The sequence below is a fragment of the Hypomesus nipponensis genome, chromosome 16 (genome assembly GCF_054491055.1).
Source record: "Hypomesus nipponensis isolate SF chromosome 16, ASM5449105v1, whole genome shotgun sequence".
NCBI lineage: Eukaryota > Metazoa > Chordata > Actinopteri > Osmeriformes > Osmeridae > Hypomesus > Hypomesus nipponensis.
The window spans coordinates 808,785-827,500 of NC_140376.1; the positions used below are offsets into that span (position 1 = coordinate 808,785).

Genomic DNA, 18,716 nt, shown 5'->3' on the forward strand with positions numbered 1-18,716 from the left:
CCTCTTTTTCTTTGTTTCAAATTTCTTTACTCTCTCTTTTTCTCGCTCTCTCTGTCACTGTCTCACTCTCACTATTTCCGCTGTTTGTCTCTCTCTCTCTTCCCATTTCTGATTTGTTTGTTTTCTTCTTCCGGCTGTTTGTGTTTCATCTTGTTTATTGTGAGCAGTACCTCCCAGGTTGAGCACTGCCTCTCCCAGTGAACTGCTGACAGCTGCTTCAGACTGCAGTGGACGCCTCATTCGTCAGAGCCAGGGTGTTTGTCAGAGCAGCCCTCGTAAATAATAAGGGTCTGTCTGGGCATGCTCCTCGGGCCTCTGAGAGGGCCGCTGCAGGCGCGGTAAATAACCGCCCGGATCGATAGCTGCCACGGCAACTCAATGAGCTCCGACCGTCTGAAAGGTCTGAGCTGTTTGTTTATGATGCTTTCCTGCCTCTCTCTAGGCCTCGGACACGTGGCACACACACACACACACACACTTGTACAGGGGTCAGCACTTCTCCTAGTTGCTGCTAGGGGACTGTTCTGATCCTCTGGCCTGGTGGTGTGGACCCACCTGGTGGTGTAGACCCACCTGGTGGTGTAGACCCACCTGGTACCTACCTGTGGGGGTAAGGGCATAAATACACTCTGAGCCCCTCACTATCTGAATCGTAATGTACAACTAGTGCCATCTTGCTCATCGAAGCAATCAGGAATCTTTCTCTTCTGCAAGGAAAGAAGAAATAACAAACTCGTCTGAAAATATACATACCTTGCTCAAGTAAACGCCGTTTTTTTTTAAAATAAGTTACATTCACTGAGTTCGCGACAGTAGCTAGTCTAGATAGCTTGAGCACAGTAGCTAAAGTTAGGCCTACTACTAGCTGGAACAATATTTAAAGATTAATTAAATAATAATCACTGACATTACATTGCTAATATTAATTTAAACTCAAATAAAGCTAACTTCACGTTATCTAGCTAGTAGGTTTTCTCTTGCGCTGGAGGATCTGGAAGATTTCGCCCTGTCACTGACAGGCTGAGCGAGAGGAGAAAGCGCTCCGGTGTCTCGCTGTAGTTTTTTCAGTTGTCTTGACTTCATGAGCGATTGACGTTCTGTCACTGTTCAGTTGCTCATCCTCCATTCGGAGAGAAAGCAGCAGGAGACCGTTTGTTTGACTTTCAGTTCAGCAGATTAATATTATTGCGACTTGATGATAATTCAGACAATTATACATTAGACAAGTATTCTGAAGCAGCGGCGGCAATTATTTTGTAGCGGCAGGTCGCTGCTGCAAAATGCATGTAGAGGAAACACTGATTAGTGTTGTGATACTAGCACCCAAAAAGTGAGTCAAATATTGCATATTAAATATGGATCATTTTCAGAATACAGCTCCGTCTTTTTAGCAACAGCATTAGACGTTCTTTTAACCTACTGATTGTGTAGTTTTGATGGTAGGTGAAGTGTCCAGAAATGGCTGCTTAACAGCGGCCCCTACTGGTGGACGGTAGTACTGCGGCATGTCACTCCCAGCCCCTCATCGTGCTCCAGTTGCCCGGCCGTAGCCGCTTTGGTCTTTATCTCCTTGCTGCCCTCTACTCAACCTCTCCTTCTGCACGGAAGCCCCCTCTCCCCATCGTTCCTCCATGCCCCCCCTCCCTCAGGCCATGAAACACCCGAAAACGTACGTGCTCCTCTGTGGTTTAGGAAGAAAAACACCAAACGAAAATAAATGAATACATCTTGAAGGACGTTCTCCTCCTCTGTGGTTTAGCTCCCCTGGTTTAGATTTCTGTGGAGGAGAAGGTTTCCCCGCGGTGGTGTTCGTTCAGGAGATAACCTTCACTGTGTCATTCAAATGAACCCGTATTTGCATGTAGCTGTTTGGACAAAGTGGAGTAGAGCTTACCAGGGTTTGCGTTTAGAGTAATTACACATCAGATAAATGACACCACATACAGGAAGTGAGAGTGAGCACGTACGTTAACTCCAGTGTGAATCCTCATCATGGTCAGCGTGTGTGTTTATATATAAACAAAGGTCACCACAGAGGGAATCATTCTCCATTCTTCTCCAAACCAGAGACCCACTGTTTCCTATATAATATCTAGTGTTGACCACGTGGAATTGCAGGGACAGGACAGCCAGATTACTTTTATCGCCCCCCCAGCGTTTTTTTTCTTTTTAAGAGAGTCCTTTGTGTGCATATTTGTTTTGATATCTACATGTATTTCTTTTGTGTAGATGGCTTGTGGCACCCTTCCCTGCTCTCTCTTGTCCTCGTCGGTTTGCAGGGGGATGTGTCAGTTCCAGACACATGACCTGTTTTTCCCTCCTGACACACAAACACCCTCCGTCTGCACACGCACACACCATTTCTCACATCACGTTCAATCTGCGCGAGATACGGGTGGCTGTAGAAAATGTCAATTATGGAATTCCTTGATTTTCTGGGGGGTGATTATCAGCCTGTCTGCGTTTGGCTCCAGCTCTCTAATTTAACTGTTATTTTCTCCCAGCCCTCATTTGGAGCTGAAACAACATGACTTATTTTGTTTCTCCAAGTCTCTCAGAAGGTGGCCTTGAGCTTGGTGTCTCTGGAAAAAACATTCTGGTCACCCTGGTCCATCCATAGCTCTTTGCTGGTCTCCCTGGTCCATCCATAGCTCTCTGCTGGTCTCCCTGGTCCATCCATAGCTCTTTGCTGGTCTCCCTGGTCCATCCATAGCTCTTTGCTGGTCTCCCTGGTCCATCCATAGCTCTTTGCTGGTCTCCCTGGTCCATCCATAGCTCTCTGCTGGTCTCCCTGGTCCATCCATAGCTCTCTGCTGGTCTCCCTGGTCCATCCATAGCTCTCTGCTGGTCTCCCTGGTCCATCCATAGCTCTTTGCTGGTCTCCCTGGTCCATCCATATCTCTTTGCTGGTCTCCCTGGTCCATCCATAGCTCTCTGCTGGTCTCCCTGGTCCATCCATAGCTCTCTGCTGGTCTCCCTGGTCCATCCATAGCTCTCTGCTGGTCTCCCTGGTCCATCCATAGCTCTCTGCTGGTCTCCCTGGTCCATCCATAGCTCTCTGCTGGTCTCCCTGGTCCATCCATAGCTCTCTGCTGGTCTCCCTGGTCCATCCATAGCTCTCTGCTGGTCTCCCTGGTCCATCCATAGCTCTCTGCTGGTCTCCCTGGTCCAGGCCTCAGGGTTGTCGCAAAGTCTCGTGGTCGTCGCTAGGCAGGGTCATCCGTAGGCCTGGTGGAGGAAGCTGTCCACACGGAGCATCCTCCCAGAGACACTCATCCCAGAGACACTCATCCCAGAGACACTCATCCCAGAGAGACTCGTCCCAGAGAGACTCCTCCCAGAGAGACTCATCCCAGAGAGACTCATCCCAGAGAGATTCCTCCCAGATAAACTCATCCCTCCGAAGGCGTGAGGCAGCCCAGACTCACGCCACCAGATGAGACTGATGGATGTGAAGAAGGGTAGACAAGCCGATTACATGCCCCTGATGACTTAACACCAGCATTACTGCTGAGGACGCAGCACGCGAGCGAGGAGCCTCTGGAGTCACAGGAAAGAGCATACTTAAGGGAGTAAACTTAACGTCAGAATGCGTGCCGCGTATTCCAGCGTCCGATTCACCTCCCTGTAATGGACTGTGACTGATCCAGCAATCCCTCCTTTGTTCACATTAGACTGAGGCTTTTAAGCTGCAATAATCACTCATTTAGCAGAGCTACAACAAATGCTTTTTATATCTCAATCCAATAATGATTCAGTCCCACATGAACCCACGCACAGGGGACAGCCCGTATCCCAGATATTAGCATTGCGCTAATAAGCCGCTCTTTCTGGAAGTGCTTTTTGTCCATCTCTGTAAACAGACAGGAGGGGGGGGGAGAAGTGCTGTGCAGTTAATCTACGCAGGCAGCTCAGGTTTCAGATCAGGTTCTGGGATAGCAGCCATGGCTCAATCCTCTGCACTGACACTAAAGAGCCCTCAGCATTTGCGGTCCATCACTGCGTTAATCTGTGGATGAATTTGTTTGCGAGTGATTAAGTCTTTGTCCTGCTTCCACTGAGATCACGGGGCCCTGCTAATCCCGGCTGGCTCACCACAATGGCTCTGAGGTGTGATAGCGACATGTTTAGGTACAACATGCAGATAATGCCTGTTGTGGATGAAGGATTACATGGTGCGTCTCCACTGGGCTGCCTCCAGGGCCTGTCCCGCCACGGTCTCCTAGTCTCATAATCTCAGTGACTGAGATCCCCATCAGACCTGGATTATACCCATGTTCCAGCATTTTTTCAGATTTTGCTACAGTAGCTCAAATCTTTAGGGCTAACTGTAGCCTTGCTGTGCACGAGGACAGAAGGGAGAGGACACTGGTATTCACCCAAAAGTTTGGTCTCATAGAATGACCGGATGGTTTTTGGGGGCTGTTTGAATGAACTGAATGGACCAGGTGTACCACACTTCCTTTTTCACATGTTTTACAAGAGCTGTCTCTCTCTGGTGTGGAATCGCAAGTGCGGTCATGAGTCGAGAGCGAGAGAGAAATAGAAAGAAAGAGAAAAAGAGGGAGAGAGAACTTCATCTAACCATAACTGAGGTGTTTTTGGTCCCAGACGTTAGTTTTCAAACACGTACTGAAACACTACAGTAGGTGTAGAGTTGTTAAAATCCCTTTTCACACCATGGACGTTAGCTTGGCACGGCACGGCACGGCTCCCCTCGCGCCACTCTCCCCTCCGGCAGTGCACCCTGGGGTGACCCAGCTAGCGTGACACGCCGGGGTGATACCTGGGTCTTTGTTAACATGCCCTCCTCCTCCCCAAACACAACATCTGCTCCCCTTGTCTAAGACAGGGATGTTGAGGGAGGGGAGGAGAGTGGGGGGTGAGGAAGGGAGGAGGAGGGGAGGGGAGGAAAGGCCTCAGGAACAGCTGCTCCTCTTTCAGGTCCGATCACTGTATCCTCTGCAGTGTGGGCAGGAGACTGACCCTGAGGTTAGGTTGTTCAGAGGACACACACCTGTCAGGGCATCAAGTGAGAGTCGGCACTAGTGCTGCCTCCCTCCACGACCCCCACACCCCTACACCTTGACAAGGCAATAAGGCCGAATCCCAATACTCCCCCTTACCCCTTCCCTCTGGGGGAAGGGGAAGGGCTAGGGGTAAACTAAGGGCTGGGGGGAAGGGGAAGGGGTAAGGGCTAGGGGTAAACTAAGGGCTAAGGGGAAGGGTAAGGGGTAAGGGCTAGGGGTAAACTAAGGGCTGGGGGGAAGGGGAAGGGCTAGGGGTAAACTAAGGGCTGGGGGGAAGGGGAAGGGGTAAGGGCTAGGGGTAAACTAAGGGCTAGGGGGAAGGGTAAGGGGTAAGGGCTAGGGGTAAACTAAGGGCTAGGGGGAAGGGGAAGGGGTAAGGGCTAGGGGTAAACTAAGGGCTAGGGGGAAGGGTAAGGGGTAAGGGCTAGGGGTAAACTAAGGGCTGGGGGGAAGGGGAAGGGGTAAGGGCTAGGGGTAAACTAAGGGCTGGGGGGAAGGGTAAGGGGTAAGGGCTAGGGGTAAACTAAGGGCTAGGGGGAAGGGTAAGGGGTAAGGGGGAGTATTGGGATTTGGCCTAAAACTGCCCACCCGGCATCCTGAGCTTTTCTTCATTTGAGGAGCGACTCTGCGTCACAAAGGCTTCCTAACAAGGTGCTTGAAACTCCCTGGCAACAGGGCTGTGGGGTGCCATCGAGCGGAAGGGACATAAATGAAGCTTAAAGGGAAAAAGTAGTTTCTTGTAACGGCTGTCTCTCACCTCCGTCTCCATTTGGCTTTGATGTGAAGCTTAGATTACCAGTGTTACAGCAGTCTGTCTGGGAGTAGCTCTGCCGTTGTAATGAGTACACAGCACTGCTGATAATATCTGTGGGGCCTCTTTGACACATTCACAACAGAAACACAAAACAAAACCTTGAGTTCACTGCGCACGGCCTGTTTTCTGTACCACACAAGCACTGCTCCACTCTCGAAGAACACATTCCTTCAAGCGTGGTTTGCCGTGGACAATCAGAACATGCCTTCGGTTCTAGAACACGGGAAAGAAACGTTGGCGCCACAAGGATTCTAGAAACTTTGTCCCTTCTGTCCTCGTGTGCCAGGGAGGGAGGGCGGGGGGGGTCGTAGCGGGAGAGAGGGGGGAGGGGACAGCCGCGGAAGGCTCTCTGGTATGTCTGGGGGGATTAGCACGTCCTGAGTGTCCACCCCTCCCAGAGTTAACGATGCTGCTGTTTGGTCTTCCATTATCTGCCTGCTGCTCTCTCAGACGGCTTCTCTGGAACGCTGTGACGCCTCATGAAGTTCCAGCCGCTCTGTGATGCACTGAGGACATTAAACACAGCGACTCATCCTCTCCCTGAAATCAGCCTGCTCCTTTTCAGATGTGCTGTGTGTGCCAGGACAAGGAGAACATTTCAACATCACTCATTTTTCTGTTTACGTTGGTTGGACAAACGATTATATCACGTTCTTCCAACCACAGTATACACGTGAGAGATGTATGACATAATTCATATTGTATTCAAAGGTCTTTCTTCTGAATGCTAATATGAAGGCAGCACATCGAAAACACAGTTTCCCGACATACACGACTGAAGCAGCTCTGAGCAGGCGATCTATCTGGCTGATCGGATCTCTCTCCAGGCGTGTTTGGGTCAGGGATCTGGGGAATGGGGTGCTGACAGGGGTGGAATCCTCTGTGCCACTTCAGGAGTTCAGGGTTCCACCTCCTCCTCCGCTCTCACATTCCCCTGGCTCCCAAATACCACAATTAGGATCTTTTCAAATGTCAAGTCAAATCTGTTGCTGTTGGAGTATCTGTTACCTAATCCTTCCTGGTTGCTGGCTTGCCCTCCGCCCGCCCTCCGCCCGCCCTCCGCCCGCCCTCCGCCCGCCCTCCGCCCGCCCTCCGCCCGCCTGCATGGAAGGTCAGCAGAGAGTCTCTGGTAGAGAACCAGCTCAGCTTTCAGCAGCAGAGGCTTCTGGGGGTTCTGTAGACCACTCTGGGCTGGTGTAGCTCTATAACACCTGACATAGGGCTGGTATAGATCTATGACACCTGATATAGGGCTGGTAAGGGTCTATAACACTTGACATAGGGCTGGTAACAGGTCTACTAGTGGACCTGTAGTTGCAAGAGTTGTTTTGACTTTGGTCCTGCTAACCGCTTGAATTTCTATCAAACAGTGTTAAGAGAACATGTGTTGCCCTGCTAGCACCCCGGGGTCAGGCTGGTGGTGCCCTGCTAGTGCCCTGCTAGCACCCTGCTAGCGCCCCGGGGTCAGGCTGGTGGTGCCCTGCTAGCGCCCTGCTAGCGCCCCGGGGTTAGGCTGGTAGTGCCCTGCTAGCGCCCTGCTAGCGCCCTGCTAGCACCCCGGGGCCAGGTTGGGGCAGTGGGACCAGCTGGGATGTAAAACACAATGTGATTGATAGCATGCATCAAGTCCATGTGTGGACATGCATGCATGTGGAAGTATTCTGTTAATCTGTATTTCAGTATCTGTCTGTCTGTCTGTCTGTCTGTCTGTCTGTGTGTCTGTGTGTGTGTGTGTGTGTCAGTATCTCTTGCTGCTGTATGTGAGTGTGGTGACAGCCCCAGGGCTGATGGAGGACAGTGATGTTGACGTGTGTGTGTGTGTGTGTGTCCAGGGCCCCGCTCCACGACCAGAGGAAGAGCTGGAGCGTCTCACCAAGAAGATGTTGTTCGACATGGATCACCCTCCAGCACAGGAGTACTTCGGTAAGAGCCTCTCAGAGAGACGTTTAGTAGAGACTCTCAGAGAGACGTTTAGTAGAGACTCTCAGAGAGACGTTTGGTAGAGACTTTCTCAGAGAGACGTTTAGTAGAGCCTCTCTCAGAGAGACGTTTAGTAGAGGCTCTGAGAGACGTTTAGTAAAGACTCTCAGAAAGACGTTTAGTAGAGACTTTCTCAGAGAGACGTTTAGTAGAGCCTCTTTCAGAGAGACGTTTAGTAGAGCCTCTTTCAGAGAGACGTTTAGTAGAGCCTCTCTCAGAGAGACGTTTAGTAGAGACTTTCTCAGAGAGACGTTTAGTAGAGACTTTCTCAGAGAGACGTTTAGTAGAGCCTCTTTCAGAGAGACGTTTAGTAGAGCCTCTCTCAGAGAGACGTTTAGTAGAGACTATCATGGGGAGAGACATACAGTATACAGGGACTATCATGGGGAGAGACATACAGTATACTATCTCAGAAGTAGAGATGTACAGACAGTATATAGATAGATAAACAAAACTAAAAACTCCTCAATAACCATGGAACCACACCACTGCAATACACACATATGTAACTTCCTGTTCCTGTCTGCTGTGGACGGCCTACTCTGCGGTCTCCATGGTCACAGCGAGGATGTGTCTGGAAGGAGGGTGTCGACAAGTGTGGTGGGAGGGACATGTGCACTGGTCACTTTGGAGAAGTTGGCAAAGCTGCTCAGAGGAGCGGTGTGTGTGAGTGTGTGTGTGTGTGTGTGTGTGAGTGAGTGTCTCCTCAATGCTTTTGTCTTTATGGACTTTTTCACATCGACAATTTCCATACCCCCCAAAAAAATATTTTACTGGATGTGATGAGGAAGTGAAAAGTTTTTTTGTTTTTATAATGTTCCATATTTTATTCGAGACCTTCAAAGTCTCCTGTTCTCCGAGAGATCCATCCTGCACCTCTCTTCTCTCTAGGCCTAATCCCTCCCCCCTCCCTATCTCCTTCATCCCTCCCTCCCCCCATCCGCCCCCCCCTCCCTTCCTCCACCCTCCCTCCCCCCATCCCTCCCTCCCCCCCGTCCCTCCCTCCCTCAACCCTCCCCCCTCCCTCCCTCAACCCTCCCCCCTCTTTCCCTCCCCCTCCCTCTCTCCCTCCCCCCCATCCCCCTCCCCATCCCCCCCATCCCTCCCTCCACCCTCCCCCCCTCCCTCCCTCTTTCCCTCCCCCCTCCCTCCCTCTTTCCCTCCCCCCTCCCTCCGTCCCTCCCTCCACCCCCCCCCCATACTCCCTCCCTCCCCCTCCTCTGTGCCCCCGCCTCCCCTAAACTGCTCAGCTCTCTCATGGCTCTTTAACCAGGTTGTGATCAGGCATGTGCCTGTGTTCCTCTGCAGGTGTGTTCTGTACATGTATTTAGCTGTAGTAAGTGTCTCCTGGGTTCATGCTGTTGAGCGACTCTGGACAGACCTTCACCGGCCTGACATGGGCTCAGATAGATCTGCTGCTGAAGCAGGATGCCTTCCTGCTTGTATCCAGTCCACACTCACTGCCTCTATGCACCCTTTCTGGCAGCGAGTGTGTGAGAGTGTGTGTGTGTGTGTGTGTGAGAGAGAGTGTGTGTGTGTGTGTGAGAGAGTGTGTGTGTGTGTGTGTGTGAGAGAGTGTGTGTGTGTGAGTGTGTGTGTGTGTGTGTGTGTGAGAGAGTGTGTGTGTGTGTGTGTGTGTGTGTGAGAGAGTGTGTGTGTGTGAGTGTGTGTGTGTGTGAGTGTGTGGCTTGTCAAGTCCTGTGTGCCCTGCTATGTCATGCATGCGCTCGTTTGCCCGTGTTTGCAAACTGAGGCTGGCTGCCGGGGGGCCTGGCAGAGGCAGGGCAGGCAGACGGTAACTGGGTCAGATGTGATCTGAGGTAACAGAGTCAGGAGGACTGCCTCCCTGCTCTCTGGGGGCTGAGGCTGGCTGGGAGGGCAGGAGGGGGTAGGTGGTGGAGGCAGGGACAGAAGGGGGGGGTGGAGGCAGTTTCAGAAGGGGGGTAGGAGGAGGGGCAGGAGAAGTGGGGTGGGGGGAGAAGGGGGGTAGGAGGAGGGGCAGGAGAAGTGGGGTGGGGGGAGAAGGGGGGTAGGAGGAGGGGCAGGAGAAGTGGGGTGGGGGGAGAAGGGGGGTAGGAGGAGGGGCAGGAGAAGTGGGGTGGGGGGAGAAGGGGGGTAGGAGGAGGGGCAGGAGAAGTGGGGTGGGGGGAAGGAGTAGGACGTAGTTCCCCATGTGTCACACACACACACACCACACACACCACACACACACACACACACACACACACACACACCACACATACACACACTCCTCCTGGCAGCTTCAGCCTCGAGCCTGGTCCACAGATGCCCTCCTCTTCTCCTCTCCTCTCATCCTTTGTCCCCTTTTTCTCCTCTTCTCTTCTCCTCTCCTTCTCTCCTCCTTTCTCCTTCTTTCTCTCCTTCTTTCTCTCCTCCTCCCTTCTCTCCTCCTTTCTCCTTCTTTCTCTCCTTTTCTCCTCCTTTCTCCTTCTTTCTCTCCTTCTCTCCTCCTTTCTCCTTCTTTCTCTTCTTTTCTTCTCCTCTCCTTCTCTTCTCCTTTCTCTCCTCCTCTCTCTGCTTCTTTCTTTCCTCTCTCTCTTCTGCCTGCCTGTTGTTGGTGTGTGCGGGGGAGGGCCAAGACCCTAGGGTTAGTAATTAACTAGATTCATCAGAGGAAGGGTACAACCTCTCCCCCCCTTCTCTCCCCCCATCCTCTCTCCACTCCCTCCCTCTCTCTCTCTCTCTCTCTCTCTTTGTCTCTCTCTCTCCCTGGACAGGGTCTTTGTCCTTTACTGGAACAAAGTTTTATTGGTGTTGCTAATTTATTTGATGAGCTTCTAATGTAAGGAGTTATAGTGTGAGTTAGGGTTGGTCTAGGGGGTGCTAATTGTACTGAATTAACGTGATCGTCCAGCTCTGTGATGTGAGGAAGCCGAGGCTCTGTCCGCACAGCTCCTGTGAGCCTCCCAGCCCTCATGGCTCCTGCTGCTCTGTGAAGGAGCTCTGGACTGGAGATTGGGATGTTGAGACTGAGGATGTCCACAGATTTCCTTTAAGACTCCTCCTCCCCAGAGAGCTCCTCCCCTCCAGAAGCAGGATGCTCTCCTCTATCAGGGTCTCTCCTCCAGCAGGGTCTCTCCTCTAGCAGGGTCTCTCCTCTAGCAGGGTCTCTCCTCCAGCAGGGTCTCTCCTCCAGCAGGGTCTCTCCTCTAGCAGGGTCTCTCCTCTAGCAGGGTCTCTCCTCCAGCAGGGTCTCTCCTCCAGCAGGGTCTCTCCTCCAGCAGGGTCTCTCCTCTATCAGGGTCTCTCCTCCAGCAGGGTCTCTCCTCTATCAGGGTCTCTCCTCCAGCAGGGTCTCTCCTCTATCAGGGTCTCTCCTCTAGCAGGGTCTCTCCTCCAGCAGGGTCTCTCCTCTATCAGGGTCTCTCCTCTAGCAGGGTCTCTCCTCCAGCAGGATGCTCTCCTCCAGCAGGGTCTCTCCTCCAGCAGGGTCTCTCCTCCAGCAGGATGCTCTCCTCTATCAGGGTCTCTCCTCCAGCAGGGTCTCTCCTCTATCAGGGTCTCTCCTCCAGCAGGGTCTCTCCTCTATCAGGGTCTCTCCTCTAGCAGGGTCTCTCCTCCAGCAGGATGCTCTCCTCTATCAGGGTCTCTCCTCCAGCAGGGTCTCTCCTCCAGCAGGGTCTCTCCTCCAGCAGGGTCTCTCCTCTATCAGGGTCTCTCCTCTAGCAGGATGCTCTGGCGCTAGAGAAACACCCCCCCATCAACTAGAAGCAGGACGCTAGGTGAAATTATTGAAGGGAAGAGATGCCTTTCATTATTTACACTTGGTGACGATGATACTTACGCAGCTGTAAAACTATTTTGTTTTCTTTGTATTTTATTTATTCTTGTGGGGGGGGTTTTCTTCATAAAATGTAGCCATTCTTCCTCCGATCACTTAACTCTTGTAAATGCCTTGAAAATCTCTTACCCTGTTGTGAACATGACTTTGCTTGATGATGATAGAGGGAGAGAGGGGGAGACGGAGAAAGAGTGATCGAAACAGAGAGGGAACAATAGAGAGTGGTAGATAAAGAGCTGTCATCATTTATAAGACACCTCGCATGAAAACTTCATGAAGACACTTGGAAGAGTTACAGAACAGTACCATGGATCTGGTACCCAGCCAGGGACGAGAGAGAGAGAGACAGAGAGAGAGACAGAAAGAGAGAGAGAGAGAGAGAGAGAGAGAGAGAGAGAGAGAGAGAGAGAGAGAGAGAGAGAGAGAGAGAGAGAGAGAGACAGAGAGACAGAGAGACAGAGAGAGAGACAGAGAGAGAGACAGAGAGAGAGACAGAGAGAGAGAGAGAGAGACTAGGAGACAGAGAGAGAGAGAGAGAGACTAGGAGACAGAGAGATACAGACAGATGCAGACAGAGCTTGTCCTCTCAGCTCCTGCCAGGGTAACTGGGTCAGGCGAGGTTTGGGATCACACAGCGTGTTCTGAGGCTGCCGTCTGGGTTTCTTTAAAAGACAGGAAGTCTTCGCAAGTGAATGTTGTAACTGCGGTTCTGTTTAGACAGCTCTGTGCATTGTCCCAAATACTCTGGATGAATGAGCTTTCAGCCGCCCTCAGTGACCTGTCAAGAGAGTGATTAGACGTTTCCCTCTACTTGTCTGTGTCATAGCATGAGGAGTTTGTTTCAGGGTACAAATGGTTTAACCTCTGTACTGTCTCTAGAAGACTCTCCCCTCTCCTCCCCACCCCTCCACTCCCTGTCTCACTTCACATCAGCGTATCTGACTGATTCACTTAACTTTGTTCTGATGACATGCTGAAGTCACATCTCAACATCCAATCAGCTGCTACAAGCTAAGGCATGTGGTTATGGAGACCAATCACAGCTACCGTGTGAGTCAAACTCTTTTTGTGTGCGTGCTAGTAGACAGCCAGACCATATGACTCCAGCTTGTTTGTTCACCCATTCTTAGAATCCACATTTCTGAGAACCTACTTAGCTTTTCAGGATGCACTGCAGTTCGTTTGAGAGAGAAGTTGGTTAAAGTTACTCGATGAATAGTTTTCCCCTCATTACGGGGATTGACTAACCCTGCAGAGCAGTATTTATAATGTGTAGTTTATGAATGAGAGCACAGCGATTTCGTAAAAACCATGTCATCGACTCGCTAGTAATTGGTCACATGGGTTACCCTTTTAATGGTGTTCTGAATTGTTAATTATTGTTTGTTGCTATTTCAGTCTGCGAGGTTAGCGTCATGCAGTGCGCCTCAGAAACATCCCGTGTGTTCGCGGCTCTGCCAACGTTTACCGTCGAATTATCTTGGCCCGGTGCAGAAGTGACCGAGCCACCGTGCTCTCTAGTCTCTCAGACTAAAGTCCCTCCCTGGACACCCCCTAACCCTGCAAAGTTACTCCCTGGCGGTGGTTTATGTGCGTGGCTCCTCCCCCCCGCCCCCCCCTTCTCCCCCCCGCCCCCCCCTTCTCCCCCCCGGCCCCCCCTCTCCCCCCCGCCCCCCCCTCTCCCCTCCCCCGCCCCCCCCTCTCCCCCCCCCCCCCCTCCCTCAGCGCTGCTTCCCAGCCTGGTTGAGACAGCTCCACTGAGGCTTGTAAGATCAGCTGGCGTGCAGCTGAGGCTTGCGGGCACTCACGTTGTGGGCACGTTGCTAGATTTCATTGGTGAGTGAGTGTTTGACCCCAAGAATTAATAGATGTCTACACACACACACACTAAGTGCACACATACACACACGCACAAACACCACGTCAGCACTCATACTGTACACACACATAAACAATAACTACATGATTACACACACACACACACCTATTTTCATCCTCCCTCCCTCCCTCCCTCTCCTCCACCCCTCCTCCCTCCCTCCCTCCCTCTCCTCCACCCCTCCTCCCTCTCTCTCCTCCACCCCTCCTCCCTCCCTCTCTCTCCTCCACCCCTCTTTCCTCCCTGGCACCTCTGGGGCACACAGTCATGTCACTCCTGCCAGCCTGTTTTTGAAACATGTAACCTACACCCTCCAAACACACACACACACGAGAGAGAGAGAGAGACAGAGAGAGACAGAGAGAGAGAGAGAGAGAGAGAGAGAGAGAGAGAGAGAGAGAGAGAGAGAGAGAGAGAGAGAGAGAGAGAGAGAGAGAGAGAGAGAGAGAGACAGAGAGAGAGAGAGAGAGAGAGAGAGAGAGAGAGAGAGAGAGAGAGAGAGAGAAGAAGCGGAGAGAGGGAGAGAGAGTGAGAGAGAGAGAGAGAGAGAGACTAAATAGTGCGCAAATTAGGGCTTCTAGCAATTCAGTAGCCAGCGGTTACAGTCCTAATACGTTCAGACAGACTTATTCTCTACTGTTAAACATTCAGTGACCTATGATGTTTGTTTACGTCCATAATTAAGCGTAAACAATTCATCATGACTTTGTACCTTTTTTGGGTCCCTTTTCAAAACCTGTCACAACAAATTAATGTTGTGTTTTAGGTTTTCGTTTGAGGGTGAAAGCCTTGGTCGTATTTGAAAACACTGCTTAGTGAAAAACGTGCAAAGCAGAGCGTGGTTAATTCGCTGCAGCTGAATTTGCTTTGGAGACAAATGTTTTCGAGTGTAGTTATTTATTAATTTATCTTGTTGCGTTCAGCAGTTGTTCCTGGAAAAAAGCATCCAGACTGGGGAGAGCTGTACCTCACCCTCACATGCAGGGATTTCAACAACAAGCTTTATTTTCAGCCCCAAAAATATGTTGTGTGGTTTCCCCCCACTCCCCCCGTTAGTTCTATATACAAGCTAACACGGTGTCGTAGGTTTTGTTTTCATTGGTTTCAAAAGGTTTCAAACCGCAAAATTGTATTTCTCACTAACTTAGTGTGGAAAAGTTTGGTCTGCTTCTAAAAAGTTCTCTGCTGCGATCCAGCTTTACACGCTGCTTTGATTTCCAGCGATGTAAAGATCAAATTGAGCCTCTGGTACGCTGCCTCTCTCCTTTCAAACATCTTCAATATCACGCCGAGGCAAAACAAAGAAGGGGAAGATGGAGGGAGGTGTGGAGCGCTCTGCCACTCAACATCCCCAAACAACACTGTCTCGCTGCCACTACAAATACATTACTAATCAATTATTTATGAGCCAGAGTCAGGGGCTCTTTAATCTTTTCCTTTTATCCAATTAAAGTGTCTAACCAGTCGATGTCTCCCCCAGCTCTGAGAGAACAGGCTTCCTTCTTTTAAAGAGATTCTCTCTCTTCGGTCCTTCTTGACTTTCCATGTCAGAGACAAGACGCTTCTGAGGGAGGAATGAAAGGAGAGAGAGAGAGAACGAGAGGGAGAGAGAGAGGGAGAGAGGGGGAGAGAGAGAGAGGGGGAGAGGGGGAGAGGGAGAGAGGGGGAGAGGGAAAGAGGGTGTAAAGTGTAAATGAGCCTCCCCATCATACAGGAACTATTTGAAGTTTTGATATTAAGACTGCTTCTCCTGCTCCTCTAGAGAAACCACGGCCTTTCATGCCTTCTTCATGCCCAACTGAAATAGTTAGAAAGTATTTGGGATGGTCTCCACAGGGATAAATAAGATGTCTGTTCGATTGCCATCCTGGATTATTCAGGAAGTCATTTGAAGGAGTGTCTCAAAATTGAAAGGGTCTAATTTCCGATGTGGAGGCGTTGAAATTATTGATGTGAAAAAACCTCAGACACAGAGCGACTTGAGCTGTTATCATACATGATGTCTTCAGAGCAACTTGGAGGATTCCCCCGCCCTCCCTCCCCCTCCACCTCTCCCTCCCCCCCCCTCCCCCCTCCCTCCCCTCTGTGATGGACGCTTCCTGTGCTACCATGTCGCCACGGTGATGAATACACCATGACTTCACAACTATGTTCACCGCCCGCGTCACATTACACAGGATGGTTTAAGGTTTTATACTCAAATGCTTCCAGAAAATAGCCTATTTAAGGCTGCCTTCTTAAAATGTTGTGGATTTACATAACGTCATGTATATTTAGATGTCGTTTTTTGGGGCCATGCTTATGTAACGGTGGCCAGGACTCCATCTCCTCGTCTCCTTGTCTCCTCATCTCCTTGTATCCTCATCTTCTTGGAGAAATGGGTGGGGAACTGCTATGGAACCCTGTGCTGTGGGACAGGAAGTCTCTCTCTGGGACAGGAAGTCTCTCTCTGGACGCTAGCCCCCAGCCAGGCTAAATTGGTTTAAATAGGCCTAAATACAAAACTTCCTACCGAGCAACCAGGACATTTACTATCACGTAGCTATCTCAGGAATTTAAGGTCGGCATAGCGACGGGCGAGTCCTCGCATCGGAACGGCATTGTGACGTCAGCTAGGACAGAATGGAGAGGATTCCAGAATGTTCCTTCTGTCTGTTTAAAGTGGAAGTCTTGGGGGACGCGTTTCTCTCCTCCACTCAGTAAAAACGGCCTGCGACCTGGAGCCACTAACAGGCTTGGTGTACTCTCTCTCCCCCTTTCTCCCTCCCCCCCCCCCCTCTCTCCCCCTTTCTCCCTCTCCCCCCCCTCTTTCCCCCTCCCTCCGACCCTCTCTCTCCCTCCCTAACTCCCTCTCTCTTCTCTCTCTCTCCCTCCCTCTCTTCCCTTCTCTTCTCTCTCTCTCCCTCTGTCTCTCTGAAGTGATTAGCTTGTGATTCCGTCGACAGACACCCCCACATCCCCTGGGACCCTTCCCTGGTTGGTGTGATCTTCCTCCCTGTGCTCTCGGTAGCAGCGCTGGGACGAGGTGTCTCCATGACACCAGGTAGCCCCGCCTGCTCTTCAAATCACCCTCAACGACGGTTTAACTGCCAAAACAAGCAATCGCAGTCCCGTTTAGAGGATGTTATGGTGCTGTACCTCACAGAGGCGTTGAGGTGATGCTGATGTCACCTCCTGTCTGTGTGGGGTGTGAAGACACCTGAGTGGAACTGTGGAAATGGGACTGTCTGATGTCTGTTAGCTTCCGTGTGTCTGTACACACCATCTGTAGCATCTGTTAGCATAGTACCGTAGCATCTCTGTTAGCATAGTACCGTAGCATCTGTTAGCATAGTACCTTAGCATCTCTGTTTGCATAGTACCGTAGCATATGTTAGCATAGTACCTTAGCATTTCTGTTTGCATAGTACCGTAGCATATCTGTTAGCATAGTACCTTAGCGTCTCTGTTAGCATAGTACCGTAGCATCTGTTAGCATAGTACCTTAGCATCTCTGTTTGCATAGTACCTTAGCATCTCTGTTAGCATGGTATGCAGGCTCTATTATAATCGCGGAGAAAGCAGAGGACATGCAGGGAGAAGAAATATCCACCGAAGTAAACTTCAATTAATTCAAAACATCTTTTCCTTTGTGAGATTCTATCTGTCTTTAGATGTGTAAAAAGAAAACATTCTAAGATATCTTGCTAAACCCCATTATTGTAAGATAGCGCTAATTAAATTGCTAGCGTCTTTAATTGGGTTGAAGATAACTTGCACTGGGTTGGGGACATCTTCAACTCAATTAAAGATATCTTCAACTCAATTAAAGATATCCAAATACCGTGTCCAACAATATGCAATCCTCCTGCTTCCGGTGCAATAACATCAGCTCCCTCTTTGCCCCCAACACAAAGACAGCGATTGTGCGCATTCAAAGTTTTTCTTTTATCATGAAAAGACTTGACTTTTTGAAGTAGATGTCGGTCGTGTCACACTTTTGTGGTAGTTTGTGATCGTGCATGTGTGAGTGTGTGTGTGTGTGTGTGTGTGTAGTTTCTCTCTAAGTGACAGTATTGTCTCTTTAATCCTTGCTGTGAGTTTGGTCTGCGTGAGGGTTAGCGTGGTGCGACTACAGTATGTGCCACTTGACTACACTCTGCCTGATCAATAATAAATAGGCTATCAATTTGGGCTTTGACTGTGGCGACGGATATCCTATTGTGTGTTACGGGGCTGGTTCCTGTTGGCCTGTGTTACGGGGCTGGTTATGACTGGTCATCAGGGATTCTCTTCATCCCAGCAGATGAAGGCTGATGATCTAATCTGATATCGTTCCACCGCCGTGTTTGCCCGAGGACATTACCCACACAGAGCTTCCTTCAGAGTCTCTCAATGTCGCAGATGAAGTGATCATCTTTAACGTCCGTACCTTTGACATTGGTTTTTCCAAAAAATGCTAATAAAAGGCTTCAGTTTCATCAGAAGTAAACTGATAGATCTGATTAGAGGATCCTTCAGAGGGAGGGCTGGCTGGAACGTGTTTGCGCTCTCATGTCTGAAGAACATTACTTCTGACGAGGCGTCAGTGTTGATTGGGTGCAGTGTTCAGGATGTGATGAAAAGTTTTAAAAGAGGTTTTAAAACGAAACGTTGAACAGGTTCAGAGCGGTGCTATTGAAGGTGACCGTCTTTTCGTGTGAACCGTTTAACGAACAGTTTGAAGCCACGGCAACTTGCTGAACAGGAAACACTGACGAGGAGAGAGAGAGAGTCTGTTCTTGCAAACGGAGATAAACGTTCAAAACTGACATTAACCGAGGTATTGATTCTGTACACAGTAATTATTTTGTTTTCCAGCAGAAGGCACATTTCTTGTTGTTGTTCCTTAACTCTGGGGGGTGTTGTGGAGAGAGACAGAGAGACAGACAGAGAGAGAGATAGGGAGAAACAGAGAGAGAGACAGGGAGAAACAGAGAGAGAGACAGACAGAGAGAGAGACAGACAGAGAGACAGACAGACAGAGAGAGAGATAGGGAGAAACAGAGAGAGAGACAGGGAGAAACAGAGAGACAGACAGACAGACAGAGAGAGAGATAGGGAGAAACAGAAAGGGACAGAGAGACAGGGAGAGAGGGAGGGAGAGAGACATAGAGAGCAAACAGACCAGTTTAAAGAGTGAGTGAATCTAATTTTGTTTTCTCACCCTTTCTCTCTCCTCCCCACCACCCGTCT

General features: G+C 50.3%; 1 protein-coding gene across 8 annotated transcripts in view; it reads left to right on the forward strand.

The window, feature by feature from the left end:
• Positions 1-18,716, forward strand: part of lpp (LIM domain containing preferred translocation partner in lipoma) — a 130,042-nt gene that overhangs the window by 94,314 nt on the left and 17,012 nt on the right. For all 8 annotated transcript variants that reach the window (XM_084676209.1, XM_084676215.1, XM_084676211.1 and 5 more), the window contains one exon: positions 7,677-7,767. In XM_084676209.1, coding sequence (XP_084532335.1) covers positions 7,677-7,767 — 91 coding nt within the window. The remainder of the gene's footprint in view (positions 1-7,676; positions 7,768-18,716) is intronic.